Source organism: Pongo abelii, chromosome 1 (genome assembly GCF_028885655.2).
Source record: "Pongo abelii isolate AG06213 chromosome 1, NHGRI_mPonAbe1-v2.0_pri, whole genome shotgun sequence".
In the NCBI taxonomy this organism is placed as follows: Eukaryota; Metazoa; Chordata; class Mammalia; order Primates; family Hominidae; genus Pongo; species Pongo abelii.
The window spans coordinates 158,798,293-158,822,548 of NC_071985.2; the positions used below are offsets into that span (position 1 = coordinate 158,798,293).

At 34.8% G+C, this 24,256-nt stretch overlaps 2 protein-coding genes across 5 annotated transcripts in view; one reads left to right on the top strand and one right to left on the bottom strand.

Moving 5' to 3' along the window:
* Window positions 1–10,826: 10,826 nt before the first annotated feature.
* The window catches only part of FPGT (fucose-1-phosphate guanylyltransferase), a 43,402-nt gene continuing 29,972 nt past the window's right edge, over window positions 10,827–24,256 (bottom strand). For 2 of the 4 annotated variants that reach the window (XM_054535942.2, XM_054535974.2), the window contains 4 exons: window positions 20,768–20,895; window positions 18,234–18,401; window positions 16,661–16,753; window positions 10,827–13,660 (listed from right to left, as the gene is read on the bottom strand). In XM_054535942.2, the coding sequence (XP_054391917.1) occupies window positions 12,219–13,660; window positions 16,661–16,753; window positions 18,234–18,401; window positions 20,768–20,825 (1,761 nt within the window). In that variant the 5' untranslated portion in view covers window positions 20,826–20,895 and the 3' untranslated portion in view covers window positions 10,827–12,218. 4 annotated transcript variants of the gene reach the window in all.
* The window catches only part of LRRIQ3 (leucine rich repeats and IQ motif containing 3), a 175,946-nt gene continuing 171,530 nt past the window's right edge, over window positions 19,841–24,256 (top strand). The window contains exon 1 of the mRNA XM_002810699.4: window positions 19,841–20,060. The gene's annotated coding sequence lies outside the window, so the exon portion shown is untranslated. The remainder of the gene's footprint in view (window positions 20,061–24,256) is intronic.

Consider the following 24,256-nt stretch of genomic DNA (forward strand, 5'->3'; position numbering starts at 1 on the left):
AAAAGAACTTAGAAAAGCTAAAAAAAAATACCCCACAAAAACACAATACAATTATTGGAGGAGAGAAGTACCTGAAGAGTGGTATAAGCCAGTGTTCTGTAAGTGGGAGAAATACACAAATTATATACGAATTCATGGTATGTTGAAGAAAGTGAGTGGTTTAAACAGAGGCATCATTTTATAAAGAATAACATAAAAAATTTGCTTGTTGCAAGTCTGTTGGGATTACATTTGAAATGTAATGTTCAATCCTGTACACATCTACCTCATTATCATGAAAGAAAGATCAAAGAAATAAAACTGTTCTTGGAAATGAAGAAATCGGTTATGAAATATATTTGTCCCATCTAAAGAAAGTAATTGCACATATTCTGTAAGTGCTCCTTTAATAATTCCATTAAATTTTCTTAGATATCATAACTGAATAGAAGGCATATTTTCACCTGTCGGGAAGGTTTTTTTTTTTTCTTTTCCTTTAAATTTCAAAACACTTTCTAGCACACCATTTCAGACTCGCAATGCCCAGTGGCCTTTGCTGTTCATATATTTGACTTTTGGTTTAATGACTATCACAGTGAGTTAATAACAGTGCTAGGAACAAAGCTAAAATGTTGTTTCATTTTTATACATTTCCTTTGTTGAGCTTTATGCTTAACTAGAAAGTTATATTTTGTTTTTATGCAATAAAAATCTTTGAAGATTGTTTTATTGGTTTAGCTAATGTCTGACTATGGAGTATAAAATGTGCATTTGTGTACATATTTTGGTCGTTGCTGTTGTTATTTTTCTACTAAGAGCCATGAAAAAAAAGTTTACGCAGTGTAGTTTACTCCATAAACACCTTCTTTTAGCTCTTTAAATCAGACTGATATAATAATATGTGGTGTCATTTCTATGCTGTATCAATAAAAAAGCCAGCTGCATACTGAATTTTTAGCTCAGCACAGATAAGGATAAACTTTTGTAAAGACAAAAGTACCTACTCATGTCTAAACAAAATCATTTCCAAGAAATATGTGTTTTAATGTGAATATAAAATAAGGTTTTTATAAGGTTTTGAAATCTAATTTAAGTATTTTCAGGTTCAAAGTAAATAAACTTCTGTACAATATTTGTACTATGTTAATTCATTTGTGAAGTTTCTCTTTTCCAGTTCTCTTTTGTTTCAGTTATACACAGTTCAATAAGTGCTGCTTATCGTTAAGCAAAGCTATCACATAAATTACCATATCCTTTAATTTACAGTGTTTTATTAGGAAGTGATCTGTGGGAAGACATTAATTATTATTATTATTTGTTTCCTTATTCGTTACTATTCATCAATGTCTAAACTCAATTTTGTCATTTGGTAGCCAAATACTGGGACTATCACTCCCATATTACATACACACACATAAACACATACAACTTTCTCTCTTCTTTCCTCTTCTTTGAAATAAATTGTTAATCATAATTTGGTAAGAGGTTTAATTTCTAAGGTACCTGCGTATTTATATAAATATGAAATTACCTGCATATTTATTAAAAATACTATAAATTAATCAAGTTTAGACCTTTTCCCAAGCCACTCTTACACTTCCATGTGATTTCTGAAGTGATACACTACACTTTGACTGGGTTTCTTTCAGACCTTGCTATGCACCGAGCACTCTCGCGTACCAAACTAAGAGATCTTTCCTCATCATGTAGCTTTTGTTAGTCTCTTTGGCTGACTATTCAAAAGCCTTACTTATGGTAGCTCTACCTAGGAATTATTGCAATTATTTTTTTTCCTATCTTATCCTCAACTAAACTGGAAGAACCCTGAGAGCAAGGGATAAAATATTCTTAGTGCTGATCAAATATCCTTGGCACATAATTAACTTCAAATTGTGATAATTTGAAGTCAGAGAGGGTCTAACACTGGTCTATGTGTTCTATCTACTATAAATGGTAACTTTTTTAAAGGAAATTTTGTAGGCTTATTTCCTATTTCAAAAAGTATACATTTAACATACTTTTGTCTGCTTATGTTTATTCTGACCTGCTCTGTAAAAGATTTAACATGGTTTTATCATCTCGTAGCAGCATCATGCTAGGTGCTGAGCTGTCTACTCCATCATGTGGCTTATGGGATGGGGGATTCCCCGTTTTTTCTTCATATGTTTAGCATTTTCATAATCATTACTTTCCATGACTGTAACATTCATTATAAAAATATATCATCCACTAGTACTATCCCCTCCACTAACATACCATACCCTCTACTAACTAAAATATATTACTAGTGAAAATGTTGGATAATAAGTCAATAAGATAATACAGAATTAGAGTTATGTTTCACATAAGTGAGAATAATGGACTGATTTTAAATGCTAAGTATAAAAGTCATAATCGCAAAAAACAATGAGGAACTAAAAACAATAAAGTTGTATACACAAACCATTTCAGGAAAATGCTTAAATCCAGAAATATAAGTGGATATTTCTTTGTATAAGAAATATAGGTCGTATGGAGTAAGTTTCTGCCCTGAGGAATTTGCCAAAAGCACACATTTAAACTTAGGTTCTAAGGAACCAGAGGGTAGCCAAGGGTTTCTTCAGGTCGGAAATTCTTAGAGGGTGTCTTTGACACCCTAATAATCTAAAGCCTCCCAAAAATATGCCTTTGGATAAGAATCAACTAGAAGTAAATATGTCCTCCTTTATTCCAAACCAAAGAATTGTCAAGCAGCTTGCCTTGCTGTTAAGCAGAGCAGAAGAAATTTAAAAAAACAAGAAAGGAAAAAAGAGAAGGAAAAGAAAGTAAAATAAGGTTCCTGAGAAATTATTGCTACAAAAATATTCACTTTGGATTTATACAGAGCCTAGTAAGTCAGAGAAGCTCACTCTTGAACTTAATCTGAGGTTGCTCTTAAGTGGCAATGCTTCTCTGGTCTCCTGATAGAAGCAAATGCAAAGTCTCTACAGGAGAGTCCATTCATCTTAGGCCATGGGAAACCTCTGCAAATACTTTGCTAAGGACAATGACCAACAAATAAAGTCAATCAGATATACATGAAAGCATAGCAACATAACACTGAAGAAGGATCAGAAGCATATCCACCCTGACTTCAGATCGTAGAATTATTAGATATGTTTTACAAAACAACAGTGATTACCACATTTGAAGGAAAAAAACAGAAGATGGAAGGTGGGGACAGCAATGATGATAGATGTCCAGAGAACAGGAAACTTTAAAAAGGGACATAGCAGATTTAAATGAAAGGAAAACGCTATGAATTTAAAAAGAAAAAAATACTATTTTCATTTATTCTCTCCCCAAATATGTTGGAGAAAAAGCTTTTAATGATTAAGTTATATTTTCATTTCAAATTCACATCTGTGATTTTAACCTGAAAAAAGTACCCCTAAAAACATACTGATAGACTTGACAAAAATGGTTAATACTTTGTGTTGTACATTTGAATATTTTAGAGAACTAAGCAAATTATTAAATTATGCTAGCCACGTTAAATCCTCTTTTTTTCCAAAATGCTAGTCATTCTTCCTGAACCTTCCTTATTTCAGATTTCTGATATTTCAGAGACTAACAGAAAATAACTATATTGAGTCTGCTGTTAGTAATTCTCAAATATACATAGAATCATGATTCAGTCCAAAATATAGTTAGCATTGGACACCTGTTATTCCTTGACTCCTTTTTGAAACAAACTTATTAGGAATCTCTACTATGACGATGGTATATTTTGTGCACTTCTTGGAATAAATAATGTACAGGAATCATTCAAATGCATATTCAGTGGGAAGCCATCTGGCTTCATGTGAATTTATGAATATTTTAGCTTGCTCAGCTAGTCAAAAGTAAAATCTGGCACTAGGGATTATCATGTAGATTTGTGACAGTATTACAAAAAAAAAAGCTTCTGTAAATCAATGATTGACATATCTACTAAAGCATAGTTTCTTTTTGGATTGGGTACACTTAAAATATGTACAACATTGCATGATTAGTTTGGAAGTCATAATTCAACTTGAATTAAAACATAATGTTTCATTAAAATAGTTACATATAGAAATCGAATCTTGGAATTGAGTGGACTTTATAATGTTATTGTGGTGGACACTGTGATGGCACCCATATCGCTTCTTCAATGAAGGGCTTGTTAATTCAGCTACTGCAAGTGCTGTCAGTAGATAGCTTTCATCGGTCAGCCCCCTTTCACAGATTGGCTTATTCCTAAAGAGATATCTTGTCCATTGTCTTCCTTATCAATTGGGCACCTGAGAAAAGATAATTGATGTGTAGTATAAATGCTGGCCAATCAGGTTCAACTTGGGAAACACTGAAGTGCTGTTCTAGTATCCAGAGCTCCTCTTGGGATTAGCCAATTAAGGCTGTCTTTGGGATTGCATCTCAGCTTCACTTTCTTCTTCTCTGTTTTGCTCTCTCCCCTTCCTTGTATAAGTATTAATCCCACAGGCCCTCCTTAAAAATATTTTGCATTCTAAAGTACATCTCAGATTCTGGTTTTCAGGAAATCCAACCCACAGTCATTATCTAATCCTGTTACTGGTGGAGAGTGACCAGGTTCTTGGCACTTTGAACAAAGAATTGGACAAAACACACAAAGCGAAGAAAGAATGAAGAACTTTATTCAGAATGAAAGTACACTCTACAGTGTGGGAGTGGGCCTGAGCATAGGGGCTCAAGGACACCGTTACAGAATTTGTGGGGGTTTAAATACCCTCTAGAGATTTCCACTGGTTACTTGGTGTATGCCATATGTCAATGGAGAGGATGAAGTAAAGTTACAAAGTCATTTACTCTGCATACACCCTACGAAAAGGATACTTCCTGTCATAACTTAAGTGTGAATCGGCCTTATGTTCCCTGCCTCCAGGCCCTATTTTCCTGACTCAATCCTACCTCTTATCTAAAATAAGAACTTCTTGAGAAAACTCTTGCTAAATTGTCTTTTAGACTTTTTGCTTAAGCCTATTATCTCATAAGAAAATGTACTCTATTATTGGAAAAAATTCTTTATAATGTTGTATATAAATTTTCTTCCTTGTAGCATCTGGAAAAATATAAAAATCAACTTCATAATCCTGCTGGCTTCCTCATTAATTAAATCCTGACCCATGTTCACAATTTATGGATTCATATTTTAACAATTTGAGAGTTACATTTTGATAATGAGAAACACAGATTTGAGAATTGATAACACATAGATGCTATGCGAATGGATGGTATTCCAAAGGAGTGAATGTGGATAGAGAAATTCAAACACAAATATCTGTGACCTTCTAGTGATATGAGGTGAGGAAGATGAGGAGAAATCAGTTAAAGAGACTTAAAAAGCGTGACCAATAAGTTAGAAAAAGAACCAGTAATGTGGGGTTCCTTGCATCCAGGTAAAGAATGCAAGTCAAAGAAGTAATCAATTGATATAAATGCTGTTTAAAGGGCAAGAAGATGAGACCAGGAATGACCCCTGGATTTAGCAAAGTCGAGAGTGCTGGAAATCTTCAGAAGAACAAATTTAATGGAGTAGTGGTGATGGAGAGGGGTGCTAAAAGCCTGAATTGGGTTGAAGAGTAAATAGGAAGATGGGAACTGAAGAATGGAAGAACAGACAATGTATTCTAAAAATTTTAGTGTAAAAGGAGCAAGGAAATAAAGTAACACCTGAACGAAGTGTAGTGAAGGTTTTTTTTTTTAAATTGGAAAAATCACAGAATATTTGTGTGCTGATGAGAATAATCCATTAAAGGAAGAAAACTAATGGCACAAGAGAAAGAAGAGATAAATGCTATATGTCTACAATGTAAACAATGTGTGCATATCTCATAAGGGGATGGAAGAAGTTGGTCTGAGGACGAGAAAAAAAGTTAAGACATAATTTTGGATTATAAAAAAAAATAGCTAGTGAAGAAAGTCTTGGTGATGAAGATGTCAAAGGATTTCTAAGAACAACTATTACTTAATGTTGTGCTCTGATATGTATCCTTCTCTTTCCTTCCAGCACCTTCCTCCCTAGCTCCAATGATTCAGAGAAATTTGTTACACATAAAATTTGGTGAGAAGGCCTTTTTCTATGGAGGATATGGTGATGCCCTAATTGCGGGAAAGAGGAAAAGTTTGAGACTCACATAGTGAAAAACAGGCGCTCAGCTCATAGAATTGTGAGAAAATCACATGCAAGCCCAAACAGAACTAACTCACCAGAAATGGAAGCTTACAGTCCAAAGTAATTGTGGAGATATATGATCTTCAGGAATTTCACAGATATTTGAGAGAAGTTTTTGACATCTCTGGGGTTTAGAATAGAGGTTCAACTAATGTTGCCTACATCTAAAGGGAAAGCAAATTTCCAGCTGACATCTGATTACACATAGCAAATATGAAAAAGGTAAAAAAACAACAATGTGGGTGGTAAAGAGATTGCAGACTATCACCAGGCAAAACTTCATGGAGAAAATAAAGTGCAGAATGTTAGAAAGTAGTATGAATCTTTGTCCTAAAAGGTAGTCTTCAGGGGAGCAAAATGGGATACAAAAATAGTACCAAATTAGTGAAGTAAGGTTGAGATGGCTACAGTATTCCTTTTTCTTTCAATGCCTCATACACCCCAATGCCAATCTTTTAAATCTTTCCTTTGCAGGCTTTCTGCAACTTTGCCTTCACGTGCAATTATAAAAGTCAGATCATTGTTATTACTGCACACAATAAGGCATTGTGGCATGTAAAAAAAAAAAAAAAAAACTACTGCATTAGTCTAGAAAACAGTGGTAGCTCAACAAGTTGAGAGAGGTAGATGGATTTTGGTTGTGTTTTTCATATATAGACTTCACTTGTTGAAAACAGGATGAAAAGGATGAGGGGAAGTACCTGAAGAGTCATGGTAAATTTCCAGGTTTTTTCCTTGAGCAATTTGGTGAATGGCTGTGTCATTTATCTAGATGAAAAAGATTATCTTAATTGATAGAAGATTAGAGCTCTCCAAATAGAGATGCCTATGTATTTTTTTTCCAGTAAGGGAGGGATACGAAGCAGGGAGGTACATATCTGAATCTGGAATTCAGTGTTGGGTATAATGGCTAGTACAACTTCGGTTTCATTGTAGATGAAACTAGGCTGACTATATCCTGATGAAATAATATGGCTAAGAGAAGTATTGTTTTTGTTTTTGCTTATTTTTATGTCATGGAAAATTCCAGCACGTTTGTAGTCTAGAGATACATACTCAAAGACACTAGAAACATGGCTAATTTTGTAAATTGCTTCTTCTCACTGAACTCATGGTAAATATTTCTTTTGTATTGAAGAATCAGCTGTTGCAACAAGTAAAAAAGAATTACTCGACAACTTTTTCCTTCCTTCCTCATAGGCTAGCTTCCATAGACAGCTCTTTATTTGACTGGATAATGCTTAATTAGAAGCTCTATCAACTTCAACCAGTCATGAGTGATCTTTCTTATTCAATTTCATTAAAGATTGATCCCAGTGATATATAATTAGTGCATTTTTAATTTATGACTTTGTCAGTGTGCCTGCACATTTAAAATCTGCACCTGGGCCACCTGATATAATCATAATTATTTCTTTGTGTAGTCCCAAGTTTTCTAGTTCTAGAAATATTTGAAACTTCTCTAAAGTACAGCATATTGATGGACATCATTTACTTTCTCAAACCCCAAGGCTAAAAATAATAAGAAAGAAACCACTCACGTAAAACTTCATTAAGCAGTGCAACATTTCTAAACCTGCAAATGAACACTTACTTGATTTCTACATAGTTGTATTTTAAAAGATTTTTTTGCCTCAAGATGTAAATGCTTTAATTCTATTCTGGGCGATGTGACACTCTCCTACAAGGAAGTGGTAAATTAAAACTCACTTGAACCATCTGAATGTGCTGCAGAGAAAAGAGTGGATACTGGTAAGAAAAGAAATTTAAAAAAATCATTCACATGTGCAGATTACTTAGCTACGATGTGTTGGTTGTAACAAAGATTTTAAAAAGCATTTAAGGAGGCTGGAGATTCAACAAGCATATCAGTAACACATCATAAGCCAGTGGCCAAAGAATATAGACAGTTTAGTTTAGACTGTTTCAGAAATGCACTGAAGCACAATTGAAGGAGTGTAATTCTGGCACAGATAGCTAGGAAATGACACTAGCAGATGGATTGCACTAGTCTACAGCAATCAGAAATGAATTGCTCTGTGTGAATGGTTGAAATTTATATGTGTGATGGCTAAGAGATCCCTGCAGCCAGAGGCTTCAAAAAGATAGACTTTTTGTCCAAGCAGCCCAAAATAAAATGTTAACTCTGTTAGTATCAATCAGTTACTTGCATGCACAGTAATACTCTTGGGATGAACATCTTTAGACATAAGTGTCAACAATCAAGCTGATGTGCAGGTAGTTGATAACAGTGACTCATTTACAGGCATCTTCCCTCCACACCTCCAATCCTCCAAGTAGCAATACAGTAGGAAAGTCAGCAGCTTTTATTATTCCATTTCCCCAAATATTAACCTGACCTAAAGTTGTTATCTACTAAACTACAGCCAAATTGGCAAGTTTGAATGATGTGGCAAGTTTGGTTTGTTGTGGCTCACGTAGACAGCTCTTCCAGGGACAGAACTAGTATTCTTCAACCAAACTGGTATGACTAGACTTTCTTTACATATTAAAAAAACCTAAGCAGAAGTTTCTGTATATACAGATAAATGGGAGCATGAAAAATGCTATTATGTTACAGAATTTGGCATACTGGTATTGGAGGAAGGAAAATATGACAAAGTTAAATGCAAGGAATGTTAATAATTTTACTAAGTATTAGAATTGTGTTCCTCAACCTCAATAGAAATAGGCTTTGTCTAAAAATTTTAGAGGCACAGAAGACTCAAGTTAACTAGATGTATGGTTGCTATTATTTTTCTTGCACTAAGCAAATTAAAAAGGTTTTTAACAATTTAGTCCTTGACACAGATGAAGACTTGATTTAGATGAACAAGAAAAAGAGCGTTTGAAATCCTTTAGCTTGTTTTGAGCTACTAATGAGTTTTCACTTCTCTCCATTGTAACTCTGCTAGGCTAGACTGAGGTGCCTTAATCCTGAGCCGCCAAGGTGCTCAAGTCCAGACAGCCTCATGATGTATGTAAACAGCAACTCTGATTTTGTGTATTTTACTTAACAGCTATATGTGACAGAAGGCGGTTTTGATTTTGGCTTTATTGCTGAATTTGGTAATCTTAACATTAGGAGTACTATGTAGCTACAGAAGATGACCAGATCATCACAGGTTATGGGAATTAATCCTAGATTCATGCCATCAAACTTTTGACAATTTCAGAGTATCACTTGGATTTTTAAAGCTTTATTTCAATCAGTACACACTGATACATATCCTTTATTTCTGCTTTGCTTAGAGAATAAATGCCTAAGGTAAAAGATTATTGTCAAATGTTGAATTTTTTCCATGCCCTTGATAGTTATTAAATCATCAATAAGTTTATGGATTACGTTACAAATAGCAGGCTTTTACACACCTGAGTATATGATGTAAGTGCCATGATTTTATAAAAATAAAAATTATAAAATGAGACAAAATGTTTAATTTCAAACTTATCCATGTAGGTCTTATTTTTCTACTGCTGACAAAACTCAGAAAAAAAATTATCTTTATTGGGAGACTAAATGAAAAGCCTGAAAAATTAAGATTGTCACAAAATTTAGTCACTTCTTATCAAAAATACACTTCTCCTCTATCATCATGTACACTACATTATTCAGGGATTAAATTTAGGAGTGACTTACTTTTTTTTTTTTTGCCTAGATCCTGTTATTAAAACACATACTTAGGTTAGAATCATTCCTAATTCATCTTTTTTTCTCCACATTTAGACACCCCAGAAAACAGAATGTGCCTTACAAACGATAGTATAATAGCTATTAGCCAGGCAGCAACAGTCATGGAGTTGTTACTTGCTCACATATGAACTTGGTCATATCTGTGTATATGACTGTTACTTCAGTTGAATTAGGTACATTATTGGTGGTACGTTTGTGCTACTACACACCAAGCAATACATCTCAAAGCAAGAGACATTGATAAGTCCTTTCAACAGAACCATTTCAAAAAAACTAGAATCCATGCATTGTGCAGAATTATGATTAAAATTCAGATTAGGTAAAATATAGTATTGAGCACTTAATAAACATATAACATCCTCTGAACGCTCTGTAAGTAGATAAATGTTAAACAACAGCTACCATATATTTTCTTTAAAAAGAATCTTGAAAAAGAAAAAATAAACACACAAATACCACAATTGAGGGCTTCAGACAAGTCACTTCTGGTTTACCAAACAATAATTTTCATATTAACATGTTAATATAACATCAATTTGTGAGAAATCTCTTTCTGACTTTGAATAGAATCACAGGTCCGATCTTCTAAGGACCTGTGATTAAACTGAAACAAAAGTGAAACTGAGTTTTGTCAAATAGAAGGGTATCAAAACTTGCAGGAGTGTGGGTCTGCAGCTGGGTAAAAAAAATCCAGACATAAGTGTGGTAGAGCACTCAGGAAATGCAGCCTTACCAATAACTCTGAAAGCACAGAAGATGGTACTAGGTGGACATATGCATATCAACAGCTCTGAAAGTGCTGAAGAGTTTAAATGTGAAGCTGTAGAAATTTCTTGATGATATCTCAATATTTTACTTTTTTGTTGTATGTATATGCAAGAGGGTTAAATAAAAATCTGTATTTAAAAACATCTAAAAGAGATCTCCAATAAGTATGAAAATTTCAAGTAACAAAAAAAGCATTGTGTCATGTTTTATTGTGTTTTTCTTAATGGAACATAAAATAATGGTGATTCTTATAACTGATGGCACTTCAGATTTGGTAAAACTACAATTTTGAACATTTAATGGATGACAAAGACATAACATCCTCTGAAAAATCTGCAAGTAAATCAATCATTTTTAAACAATAGCTACCATATATTTGTATCTTCTCCTTGGGAAAAACTTTGGAAAACAAAACACGCACAAAAGTATTATAACTGAGGGTTGTGGACAAGTTACTTCTAGTTTACCAATTTTTATATTGACATAAAGTAGCACAGACTAGCTATTTCATTTAAAAAAACACACTGACAAATCTTTTCTCTATTACACTTATCAGACTTTTCACTTACATGCTTATACCAATATAGAAAAACATAACTTGAGATTCTAGCCAATTTTTATTTTCTTGAAACTGTTTATCATCTGTGTATTATCTCAGTTTTTCCATTTTCCTGCCTGCTTCTTGATGTCTGCATTTGGGCCAATTATTGTTCCTCAGCATCACCAGCATGTAGACAAAAAATAAGATGAAAAGTAAAGGCAGTTCATTTGGTAATTTAAGTTTTGTTAGAAGGACTGATAGGAGATAATGCAAGTAATGTCTATAGTGAAATTATATGATTATTGATGAATCTCAATTATTACTACCACTTTCCCCACAGATAAATGAGTTTTGTGTGCATATGTGTGTTTTCCTATGGAATGGAACATAAAAGAAAATTTTAAAGATACACAAACACATGTTCAAGTGTATAATACATATGTACTTTTAGTTTCATTTTGATAAAATTAATGAGATACAAATTTTATCATCAATTTCAGAGGTCTTTGTATCTAGTTCTTTATCAACTAAAATAATCACAATATATCGGGCACTGAGTGAATCTGTCAGCTATGGATTTGTTTCTGAAAAAGTATTTCTACAGTATTCCTACACTACTCTGAAGACCCTACAGTATGCCATTTTTATTATTCAAAACAGAATTACAGTTGAGGAGAGAAGTGCCAGTGAATACTTAGAACTTCACTGGATCAAAAGTCTCAAAAAAGATGGAAAAATTCCAAAGGTATGCTTAGAAAATTACCTTTAAAACTAATTATGTGAAAAAACAATGCTCCACAAATCAATCATTATTAAAAACAAAAATACTGATACACATCCAAAATAGTATCTCTTTTCTCAACTTAGTCTTGAAATATTTTTCATCAAAATGATTTATATGTAATTTTGCGCTATTAATATTACGCTACAGCAATTATGTTAATACAGTTTTCATTAACTGAGTTCAGTGAAACAGCCTACAGAAAATACCTATCTCTGGAATGTTACTCAAAAAGGCAAAGTGTACAATATTTAAAATATCTCTAAATCAAATTGCTTTTTAAACTGATTTCTAGAAATATTTGTTCCCTGTAAGTTATCATATCTTCTACATCTTTGTAGATAAGCATTTCTTCAATGGACAGCAACTTATAGCTATTCAGGCTGAATGCTGACTTGTTCTTAACAGCATTTAACATCTTTAGGGATGTTGTAACTGAGTCACTCAAAGAAGAACAAACTGGGAAAATGCGTGCAGTCCACAAACTCAGACATGTCTTGTTACCAGAGAACAGTTCCTCTGTAACTTTAAGATTCCAAACATCTAAGCATGACAGGAAACAGACTCCAAAGAATTGAAGTAACTTTATATCTGACAATGTTTTCACACTCTTTTTCAAGTTGTCTTGCACTCCAAATGCCATAGTTGCATACTTTAAGTATCTATTCATCTTTAAGCTTAAGGAACACACAAAAGAATGTGCGGGGAGGACAGCTTTTGTTAGGACGTAAGAACCACTAATAATGCAGTTTTCCCCAACTGTAACATCAGGCCCCAATCTGGAATACTCCACAACTGAGCCAGGTGCCACAGAACATCTTGAATCCAGTATGCTTTGAATGATACAGGATGTTTTGCCAGAGCATTCTGGTATATCTGGAAAGATACTAAAAGTTATGGACTGTAAGCCGAGCTCTGACTTTAAACTGTTATCTGAGGTAAAGTAAAACAAATATTCTTCGGTTGTTCCAATGTGATAAAATTTGGAGTTATTAAGAACAACAACATTTAGTGATGTTCCTTTAAGAAGATGAAATATTCTCTGCCTCATTTCTACCAACTCTGACTCTTCTTTAATGACATTTGATGTGTTTCTGGTGTACTCCACACTTGCTCCAGGTCCCAAAGCCTGCAGAAAGTCACCATAGGCATCTATTTCACAGCTCAGTGTGCCTACTTTTTCATAAAAAGCAAGTAACATTTTTGCTGATTTATGATCCATATAAAATAGGCTATCTGTGTAGACATAGTCAGAGTCTAATTTAAGATCGGCAATGTCACCCCTAGCAAAGTCCTGTTGACAAAAATTTCCAGGTCTACAAACAGCATTAAATTGATACATCTTTTCTATGCTGGGCTTATGAAGGAAACGATGGCAAGACCTGTATTCAAGGTCTCTATGTTTCAAATCATCAAAAGGATCTAAGACAAATACTCCATGTGTGGTACCTATAGTCAAACTAGAAGGATGAGCTAAAGCAGTAAAGCCAGGTTTGTCAAACCTAATAAACTCAAATTCTCCAATACTATAAAGTTCAATATCATCTGCACAGGTAACCAGAATTCCAGGATTCATATTTAAGGGGAAATCAATGTACATGGCTAGTTTTAATTCTAGCATCTGATAAATGGGGTTACCAAGAGGTAAAGCAGTGAAAATTTTTCCCAGAGCACTTGCATTTGGAAGTCGTTGACTGTAGCCACCTATAAAATTAAAACGAAATAACCATTTAAAAATGCAGTATTATTTATAAAATTTTCAAAACCCCGGGGTTTTATGACCCATAAGTTACAAATCAAAATATCTTAAAAGATATTTAATATATACCACTTGTTACTGCAAATCAGGAAAGAATAATGAAATCCAGATTAAAAATTCGAAGAGAAATTCTCGTTGCCATTTGATATAAGACAATTTTAAAAACTGTAGGTCAGGAAAAAATTTAAATATACTGTAGAATCTGTGAAATGTTTTGAATTACATGTATAACAAATAAGAAGGACCACGGCCCAAAACATGATGTTGCATCTACATTTGTTTTTTTTTTTTTCTGAGATGAAGTCTTACTGTCACCCAGGCTGGAGTGCAGTGGCGCGCGATCTTGGCTCACCGCAACCTCCGTGTCCCAGGTTCAAGCGATTCTCCTGCCTCAGCCTCCCGAGTAGCTGGGATTACAGGCGCCTGCCACCACGCCTGGATAATTTTTGTATTTTTAGTAGAGACGAAGTTTCACCATGTTGGCCAGGCTGGTCTCAAACTCCTGACCTCAGGTGATTCACCCAACTCGGCCTCCCAAAGTGCTGGGATTACAGGCCTGAGCCACCGCACCCAGCCTGTATCTACATTTTAAACAACACATTTCAACTATGTTTAGACTTCTAATTAAGAATCTACTTCACAGAAGGCCGGGCGCGGTGGCTCAAGCCTGTAATCCCAACACTTTGGGAGGCCGAGGTGGGCGGATCACGAGGTCAGGAGATCAAGACCATCCTGGCTAACACGGTGAAACCCCATCTCTACTAAAAATACAAAAAATTAGTGGGCATGGTGGTGGGCGCCTGTGGTCCCAGCTACTCTGGAGGCTGAGGCAGGAAAATGGCGTGAACCCGGGAGGCGAAGCTTGCAGCAGTGAGCGGAGATCGTGCCACTGAACTCCAGCCTGGGCGACAGAGCCAGACTCCGTCTCAAAAAAAAAAAAAAAAAATCTACTTCACAGAAAATAAAAGTTATAGAAAACTAATATACTAATGCTAAAATACTTGCTTCTTTACAACATTTCGCTCAATGATGGACAGCATATACATAGGTTGTCCCATAAGATCATAATGGAGCTGAAAAATTCCTATCACCTAGTGATGTTGGAGCCATTGTAAAGTCCTAGCACAACGCACCACTCAAGTGTTTGTGGTGATGCTCGTATAAACAAACCTACTGTGCTGCCAGTTTACTAAACTACAGAACACACAATTATGTATAGTATATAATAATTGGTAATAAATGACTATTTTACTGGTTTATGTATTTACTATACTATACTATACTATACTTTTCATTGTTATTTTAGAATAAATTCATATGATACATATAAAAAAAAGTTAAGCATAAAATGGCCTCAGTCAGGTCCTTCAGAAGGTATTTCAGAAGGCAGCATTGTTATCATAGGAGATGACAGCTCCTGAACTTCAGTAGGACTATAGAGGTCGTAGACACTGATACTGATGATCCTGACCCAGTATAGGCCTAAGCTAATATGTTTGTGTCTTCATTTCTAACCGAAAGATTTAAAAAGTAAAAATAAAAACAACAAAATAAACCCTAACGATATAAAGAAAATATTTTTGTACAGCTGTACAGTGTTTGTGTTAAAGCTGAGTGTTATTACAAGAGAGTCAAAAAAATTAAGTTTATAAAGTAAAAATGTTATAGTAAGCTAAGGTTAATTTATTACTGAACATCAATAATACCCATAAAGCACTTGGCACCACACAGTACATTGTTCAACAAAGGAGAGCCAATAAATTTCTGTTTTTTTCTGTTTTCAAAGAGCAGCCAATAGTAAAGTTTAGCACTAAGAATTATCTATTTCCAAAAAATAAAAATAAAAAAAATTATCTAACTATGCATTTCCTGGTATCTAATTTAATTTTTACTAAACTGATAATAATTATTTTCTTAAATAAAATTGTAAATTAGATTTTTTTACACATTTTTAGGCTTCAAACCAGAACTTGGATGCTTTACTTTGACATCATCTTTACAAAGAATCATTGTTTTGTATGTAAATCATAAGAATGAGAAAATGCCTTGGAAGCCATGTAGATGAACAATTCTAAAATACCTGTCCCTGGACTGGTGTCAGTTCATGACAGTTTTCATTAGCCCCTTAACATACACAGAAAAACAACAAAGGTTTTCATGTAACCAAAATCTTCACACAACTAAACGTATTCAATTTAAAAAGCTATTCTTTATTCTGAGACCATGTCCTTCCTACTCTTCTGTTTTAAAATGTCTTATTTTGTGTGTGTGATTTCTCTTTTATATATTTACTTGTCCACTCTGTATCTTGTCACATTTTCCTTTTATTTTTAAGCAATGTGGCCTCTGGCTACCAATAATCACACAAAAATGCAAGATAAAAAGTACTGGCAAAAGTCTAGTAATGACAGTGTTAAACCACCCTTCTCTCAAAGCAAGAATCCCCATTAAGGGGGAAAGAGTGTTAGGAAAAATAGCTAATGCATGCTGGCTTAATACCTAGGTGACGGGTTGATAGGTGCAGTAACCAACCATGGCACATGTTTACCTATGTAACAAACCTGCACATGGACCCTGGAACTTAAAATACAAATTAAAATTAAAAGAAAAATCCCCACTGAAGTATTCCCGAGAACTATTCATATTTGAATGAGTTGTCTTAGGAAAATAATTTTCTATATACATACCCAAAACAAAACAATATTCATAAAAGGTTGACGATATACGTGATCTACAATTTTACAAGTAAAATTTGTGAAAATCACTATACTACTTACAACCTAAAAAAAGTCATGAAAATCATAAAATTTTTGTTTTCAAAGCAGAATAACTTCAAAGATTCTTTTAAAAAAGAAGGAAAGTGTTTGCAAGAAAGAAAAAAGTCTCTAAAGTATTAAAGGTGGAAGACTAAAAAGAAAATGTAAATTAGTAAAGTATAACGTTACCAGAGTGAATTAATAAGATGGTAAAAGAATTCCATTTATCTCCATATAGCTTTTCCAAACATTGAAGGGCACAAAGTGTTGATCCTCCATTTCCTTAAAAACAAAGTTAAAAAAGCACAATTTATTTAATAGAAACCTACTAAAACTTTGTCATGACGGTAAATTTAGGTGTTATATAACCTTAAGGATTTGCCTTTCAGGAATAATTAAATAGATGGACATCAAAGGTATTGGCAATAGAACAAAATTAAAAACATCTCATAGCAAACAACCAATCAATAAATTAGCAATGAAACCCAGACAACAACCCTCAGTAATAAATGATGAGGTAATATTCTCCCCAAAATAGTAATTATAAGAAAGAAGAAATAATAAATTACACAATCTGTAACACTAGAAGACTGATAAATATAAACATTCATACAGAGTTACAAATCACAAAGCCCATTTAAATAATTCTCCCAAATGACACAATCAAAAACACAAGTTAGAGTTCCTTTCGAAAAAAGATTTTTAGAACTTAGATTCCCCCAAAAAAATCTTAAATATAACTACCACACTAGTTATCTTGGGCCAGTTACTTAACTCTGAGTACCTCAGATTCTCATCTATGGAAATAATATCACGCCTGTAATCCCAGCACTTTGGGAGGCCGAGGCAGGTGGATCACGAGGTCAGGAGATAGAGACCATCCTGGCTAACACGGTGAAACCCCGTCTCTACTAAAAAATACAAAAAAAAAATTAGCCAGGCGTGGTGGCAGTCACCTGTAGTCCCAGCTACTCGGGAGGCTGAGGCAGGAGAATGGCGTGAACCTGGGAGGCGGAGCTTGCAGTGAGCTAAGATCGTGCCACTGCACTCCAGCCTGGGCAACAGAGCAAGACTCCTTCTCAAAAAAAAAAAAAAGAAATAGTAACAGTACTGACCTCATAGTTGTAAGGATTAAAATAATGCTGGCTAATTAGAATAATGCTAATGTCATATTAATGTCATATACAGATATCCTATCTCTGGTATCAAGGTGCTTCAACTTTAAGTATCACATAGAAAAGAGCCTTCAGAAAAACAGCATTTATTTCTATTTGCAATGGAAGGTCAAAGGGCAAAGTTGACCTAAACTAGGGTTTTCAAATATATGTATTATCTTTAAGCCATGCAACAGTGTTCTTTTGCATTCTGCATTATGTCCCCAAAAGGTCAAGAGTATTTTTTCCGACTAATTTGCTTTCTTCATGTAAATTGCTGGAGGAACTCTGGAGTGGAGAGGACCTCAAGGGTTCTACTGATAAGGTCCAAAGGAGTATTCCTATATGAATAGAGTGAATTTCATTAAAACTAATAAAATTATCTTTTAAGTAACATTCTGGAAGTTTTTCAAGGTAAGTTATAATGGGTAAGAACAGTTGCTATTCCTTTTATCTTTCTAAAAACAGTCAATTTATGTTCATATTTTAAAGTTTGTAAAGCTGTGGGTAGAGATATGCAGCTTATACACTGTAAGTCACAGAAACCTTTTCTTCAATGATTATTCTGCTTAGGACCTATATTATAAACTTGACCATAAAGCACGTACCAATTTTGGCTCCAGCAGGATCTACAAAAACGTGATATTGAACTCCAAGGGGTAACTCCTTTCTTTTCAGCTTTTCTGACAGCTGTTGGTTGTAAGCAAGTTCCTGTTTTTCATCAGCCGCTGTTATTGCAACTATGTCCCAGAATTCTCCAGGTGCTACAAGTTTGCCTATTTGGAAAAAGCAAGGAAATGACAACAAAAATTATCGGCATTTTCTAGTTGCCACAGGTTTGCCTATTTAGACAGATGAAAAAGAAGGTAACATCTATTACCATCTTCCAAAATGTATCTTTGGCTTTTGAAAGTTAGGGAATAATTAGTGGTGCATTAATATGATTCAAAATAGTTATAATGAGGACTGTTCATAAGTTCCTTTTTTTTCTTTTAGATCACTCCCTCCTTTTATGGTCTGCAATCCAATTTAATTATAAATTCTGAATGACATAATGTTTCTTGATTAAGAGAGCGACTTTTAACTTACCAAAGACTATTGCCTCAATTCTTCAATAAGAAGAGGAGACAAACATCTCCAGCTTTGCAAATCAATTCTTATGTATCAGGGACACTTAGTGTTAGGTGACTAACAAAGACACAACCCAAAGATCCCTTCTCTCAATGTTGCTGTTTATAAATGTGGGTACTTTATTTTCTATTACTTTAAGATGAACCATGAAAACTTACATAGGCTGTTAGAATATAACATAAGATTCTGGATAACAGAAGGTCCCAACTCTATGATGACATCTTTAAAAGACAGTCTGCACTTTTAGTAGACAGTTGGAATCTCCTTATTGATAAACAAAATGATTTAGCGTTTTAATTAGTTAACAAACAGAACTTGTCAGCTAGAATCTAATAGTCCTGAATGTTTTACTGTTATCCAAGAATTAGTCCCAGTATTTTTTAAGCAGTCACTGCAACATAAATATAACCACTTTTATTAGACAGTTGTACAGGGATTAAGTGGCATAGCCAATTTTTGATAACAAATTTCTTCCTTTTAATTTTTAATCCATAATTCCTCCATGTTCTGTTACTCCCTCAACAAACGTTTACATTACAGAAGTAGATGAACGTAATGTAAAGCGTGAAGTAGATAGGGGGCTGGCAGCTACTCCTAAAGGTCAAAATACTGTGCTTCATATCTTTTAGATTTAAAGTAACTTTTATTAATGAGCTAATCAATGCATAACTTCACTAGTCAGATTTTCTTTCTTCTTCTTCTTCCGCCCTCATTTTTAATATCTATACCACTAAGAATAAAGTAAGCAACAAGCATGTCAAGCAGGGACAGTGAAAAGAATAAAAAACTCAAAAGGATTATTAGCTAGCTACTCCTGGGGAGCGTCATAGGCCTGCATATGAGAAGTAAACGGGAAGTGACAGTCCAGCAAACCTCCTGGCACGCAAAAGCACCCTCCCACTGCATGGCCCAGGAGAACTCGGGTGCCTTGTCTGGTACCTCTCAGCTCGGAAAACCTCCGCAATTTTCGCTGGGTGGCTTCTCGCAGCGATACTTCCGGAGGGACTCCAGCAGCTGCCATAGCCCCACCTTCCCTGAGACCTCGCCGCACAGCACGCATGCGCCCTGGGGTGCGCCTCCATCCGGTTGTTTCTGAACCGCCCCCTCCGTGCGTCGCTAACGTAACCACGCCCCCGGAGCGCCTTGGCTGGCGCCGGGAAAACCATGATGTGGAGAACTTGGATGTTGTCTTGTTTCTCTAGCAACGGTCTCAGGAGCAGATGGCCACCCAGCAATTTGTCTGACTGTGTTGGGGCTGGGCCACTTGTCTCCAACTCATAAGGGCTTGCAGCCCTGTTGACCCGGTGAGTGGTTCAGGTTGGGTGACAAAATTGTTAGAACGGACCCGCTAAGGATAAGGCGAAACTACAATCTAGCTTCCCAACTTTCACATCAAAGGCGATTCGTCCTAACTGGTGGTTTGTTTCAGCCTGGAGCAGTTCCCCAGGATAGCCTGATAGAAGATCTCCGCCATCTTTCCTTTCCCCCGCCACCCCAGGTCATCTGGAGCCATCTGCCCCCAACCCTGGGTCATGATACATACACAGTCTGAATATTTAAAATCTCTGTTCTTTTTAGGAACCTTAAGTTTGTGGTTCCTAGAGAGTGAGCCACTCCACCCCTCTGTTTTTTCTTAGTAGGCTACACACGACAGCCTCTCAGATAGTGTCTTTGGAAGTTTATAAAATTCAGTCCGCGACCAGGCTCCAAATATTTTTGGTATTTTGGTTTCTTCTCTGTCATTGTTTTGTATATGCAGTTTAATCTAGAATGTTCAATAACATTCTTAGGAATAAGTCAGCCTTTTTAGGTGTATTTTGGGTAGCTATATAGAGGTGTTCCTGTTATAGAACACCAGGTTTCTTAGTTTAACAGACCACTTCATCTTTACACAGAAGAAAACTGAATCAGAGAATAGTGACTTAGTCAAGGTATCACAATTAGTAAGTAATAAAAGATTTAAGAAATATATTTCAATCCCAAACCCAGAACTTGTGCTATTTCACCATACCGTTTGATTTTTTGAGAAGATTTCTGTGTATCAACGTCTTCATTAGGTACGTAGACATTCAGGGCACCATAAACTCTTGTCATAAATTTACTTAGTTTTTCTTCTCGGGCTTGTTATACAATCGTGTTCTAATAGTGGAAGCATTTGGATAAAATGGCAGATTAGATTACTCTTTCATAGTTTTATCATTTAAAACTTTTCATTAATTAAAAAAACCAGTATCTTATTGAAGAACATTTAGAAAATACAGAGACTTGAGTGAAAGTAACCAAAGGAGAAAGTAGCGAGAGAAGGTCAGAGAGGGAACAAAGGGCCATAGAAAGAATTTTGGTTTTTACTCTTAAGGGAAACAAAGCCATTGCAGGGTTTTGAAGTGACTTGCCTTATGTTTAAAGAGATCACTCAGAGATATGAGAATAGATTATAATGGGGGATGAGGCAATGATAGAAGCAGGGAGACTTCTTTGGAGGCTACTGCAATATTGCAGGTGAGAGTTGGTGAAGGCTTGACCAGGATGGTAGGTAGCAGTGGGAATGGTGAGAAGTTGGTCAGATTCTGGCTATATTTTTAAGACAAAAACAATAAAATGTGCTGATGGAATTAATGGGTGTGGACTGTAAGAGAAAAAGAGGAGTCAAAATGACTGCCTTGGGATGGATTGGCCATCAATTAAGATGGGTAAGTTTCTGACTGAGGAAGGTTGTTGGGGTAATAGAGTCCAGAATTTGATTTTGGACATGTGGAATAAAGAGACATGTGTATGCAGTGAATATGTAATGGAAGTTTGTGTGTGTATGTGTCTGTATGCATTATACATACGAGTCTAGAATTCAGGAAAGAGGTCTGGGCTAGAGATACAATTTTGGGAATTGTCAGCAAGAAGATAGAATTAATTTTAACTGTGGAACTAGGTGAGGTCCCAAGGGAGTGAAGGTCAGTAGAGCCTATATGTTTGGGGTCTGTATATTCTAATAAGGTGAAATAAAGAAGGAAGAACTAACCAAATAAAAAATCCAGTGGTAACAATTGTGAGGAGACAAACAGAGTGATGTGTTAGATTCTATCATACAGAATATTAAATAGAGTATTTCTTGGATCTGGGATGGTATCATAAAGAATATTAGGGTATTTCTTGGATCTGGGAAGGATGGCCATAGAAATGGGATATTATTTTTTCTCAATATGACTATATCATGCAATCAAAATTTGCTGGAAATAAATATACCATATTATCAGCTATGGCTTCTGTTATCTTTTCTTTCTTTTCTCAAATTTTCATTAATATTAATTTTTAAGTAAAAAAAATTAAAAAATACTATATATATGAGTAGGAGTAAATTTCCGTGGCAGTTGATTGTTGGGGGCAAAAAAAGTTTAGGGATTTTATTTGAGTTCATATTCAGTATAATAAAACAGTGTGATATGACTGTTTAACATCTTAAGCTACCAGAGTATTATTTTACTAGAGAATTCGCCACAGAGTTTTTCCAGGTATTTATCAGAATATTATATTACCAGAGTAAAATACATCAATCCAGCCAAGCTGTAAGCCCATTAATTCTGCACAAATCAAACACACAGGAAATAATCTGTTTAGTTTTGGATTCTACATTTTTAAAAAGATGTTGAACATACTAGACTATAATAAATTGAAAAATTATATTCTGTGGAGGCATTTGGGCTTTTTATTTCTAGGAGGAGAGTAGAGAGTATCTGAAGAGCTGCCATAAAGAAGAATGAGATAGATTTTTTAAAACAACTTTATGGAGGTACAGATTTAGAACATTTTCATCCCCCCATTAAAATGTCTTCCAACCCATTTACAGTTAATGCCAGTTACATTTTTTTTTATTACTACAGGCATAACTGTGACTGTTGTGTGGAAATTATAGAGAAGCATGTTTTAATTTTCCCCCCTTCTTTATATGAGGAAGTTGAAGCCAAATGAATAGGGTCCTGGATTATATACTGTGGAGCTCATAGTGCATGCTGTGGTCAGGCCAAGCTAGGGCTGTACTTGTTTCCAGTCCGTGTGCTTCATGGCTCTGTTTAACCACTGTTTCCTCCTGTTACCCTTCCTGACATGCAACAAAAGCAAAAATTCTCTTTTTGCAGTTTGTTTTATTTCAATTTATTTACTCAGCTAGCCTGTTCTCAATTTATTTCTTAAATATGTTTTTTTCTCACTATGCCCTGTTGGAGGAACCCTCACACCCCTCAACTTTCTGTAGTGCAGAGAAACATTCTCCCACCCCTGAACTTTTATTATACTTCCTCCCTTAGTATTTTGTAGATTTTTTTTCCAAATGGAGTTCCCCAGTAGTGTAATCATAATGTACTTTGTCCAAATACCAGGATGAAGTTTCGGGGAGGGGAAAGGGATAGGGAGAGGGCAAGTGGTTGAAGAATATAAATTAGTAGAGTCAAGAATTAAATTTTAATTAATGTAATACAATATTTATGACACTTAAGAGAAAGGTATTAATGGCTTAATTTTGGGAGATCCAAAATCTGTTCTATGAAAGCTAACCAAGGAATGTTTTGGGCTAGAAGAAATCTTTGTCGTGCTAATTTCTTTATTAAGAGGTTGTGATTTCTGTGCAGATTATTTTCTGTGAATGTTTTTATTAATTTTGGCTGTTTAATATCCCTCTTCTGGCTCAGCACCTTTTAGTTTTTTCAGGCTTATGCTTTTGCAGTCTCCAAGTTGGAATAAAAATAAAAATTGAAAAATGATGTCTCACAAAAGCTTTGTTTCTGAACAGAAGTATATAACCTTCTAAAATTTAAAAAGCCAATATATTTAAAGAAAAAAATGTTATAATTACAAATGAATTCTGATTCCTTATTCTGAATGACTTTTCATGTCATTTGAAAACATATAGAATATGCCATGAAAACATAATGTTTTGTGCTACCAAGGTTATTTATATTAAGTTATAAATGCACTATAGTCTGTGTTCATTTTCCGGGACACATGTACTAGTCTGACTGTTCTACTAGACTCTCCCCTTCTTAATTTTTAAAATGTATTTTTTCTGTGATATAAAATCATGACAATTCTTTTATATTTTTAGAGATAGGATTTTTATTTTTAGAGACAACCTTTCACCCAGGCTGGAGTGCAATGGCAGATCATAGCTCACTTGTGGACTCAAGCATTCTCTTGCCTTGGCCTCTCAAAGTTCTGGGATTATGCAGGCATGAGTCACTGCACCGGCCCATGGCAATTCTTTATTAAAACAGTCGTTACTTAACGAATCTGTTATCCAAATAAAAAGTATTTAAAAAATATAATTTCTTTATTTTGTTACTAGAGATGCACTTAATATGTTGCAGACATTCTAAACTAAAAATAAAGCTTGTAATCACAATATGTATAAAATATTACTGATTAGAATCCTTACAGTTAGATTTTCTAAAAACTAAAACTTTTTATTCTTTTTTTATGATTTGATTTTATATGCAGATAACAGCTGTTGTGATAA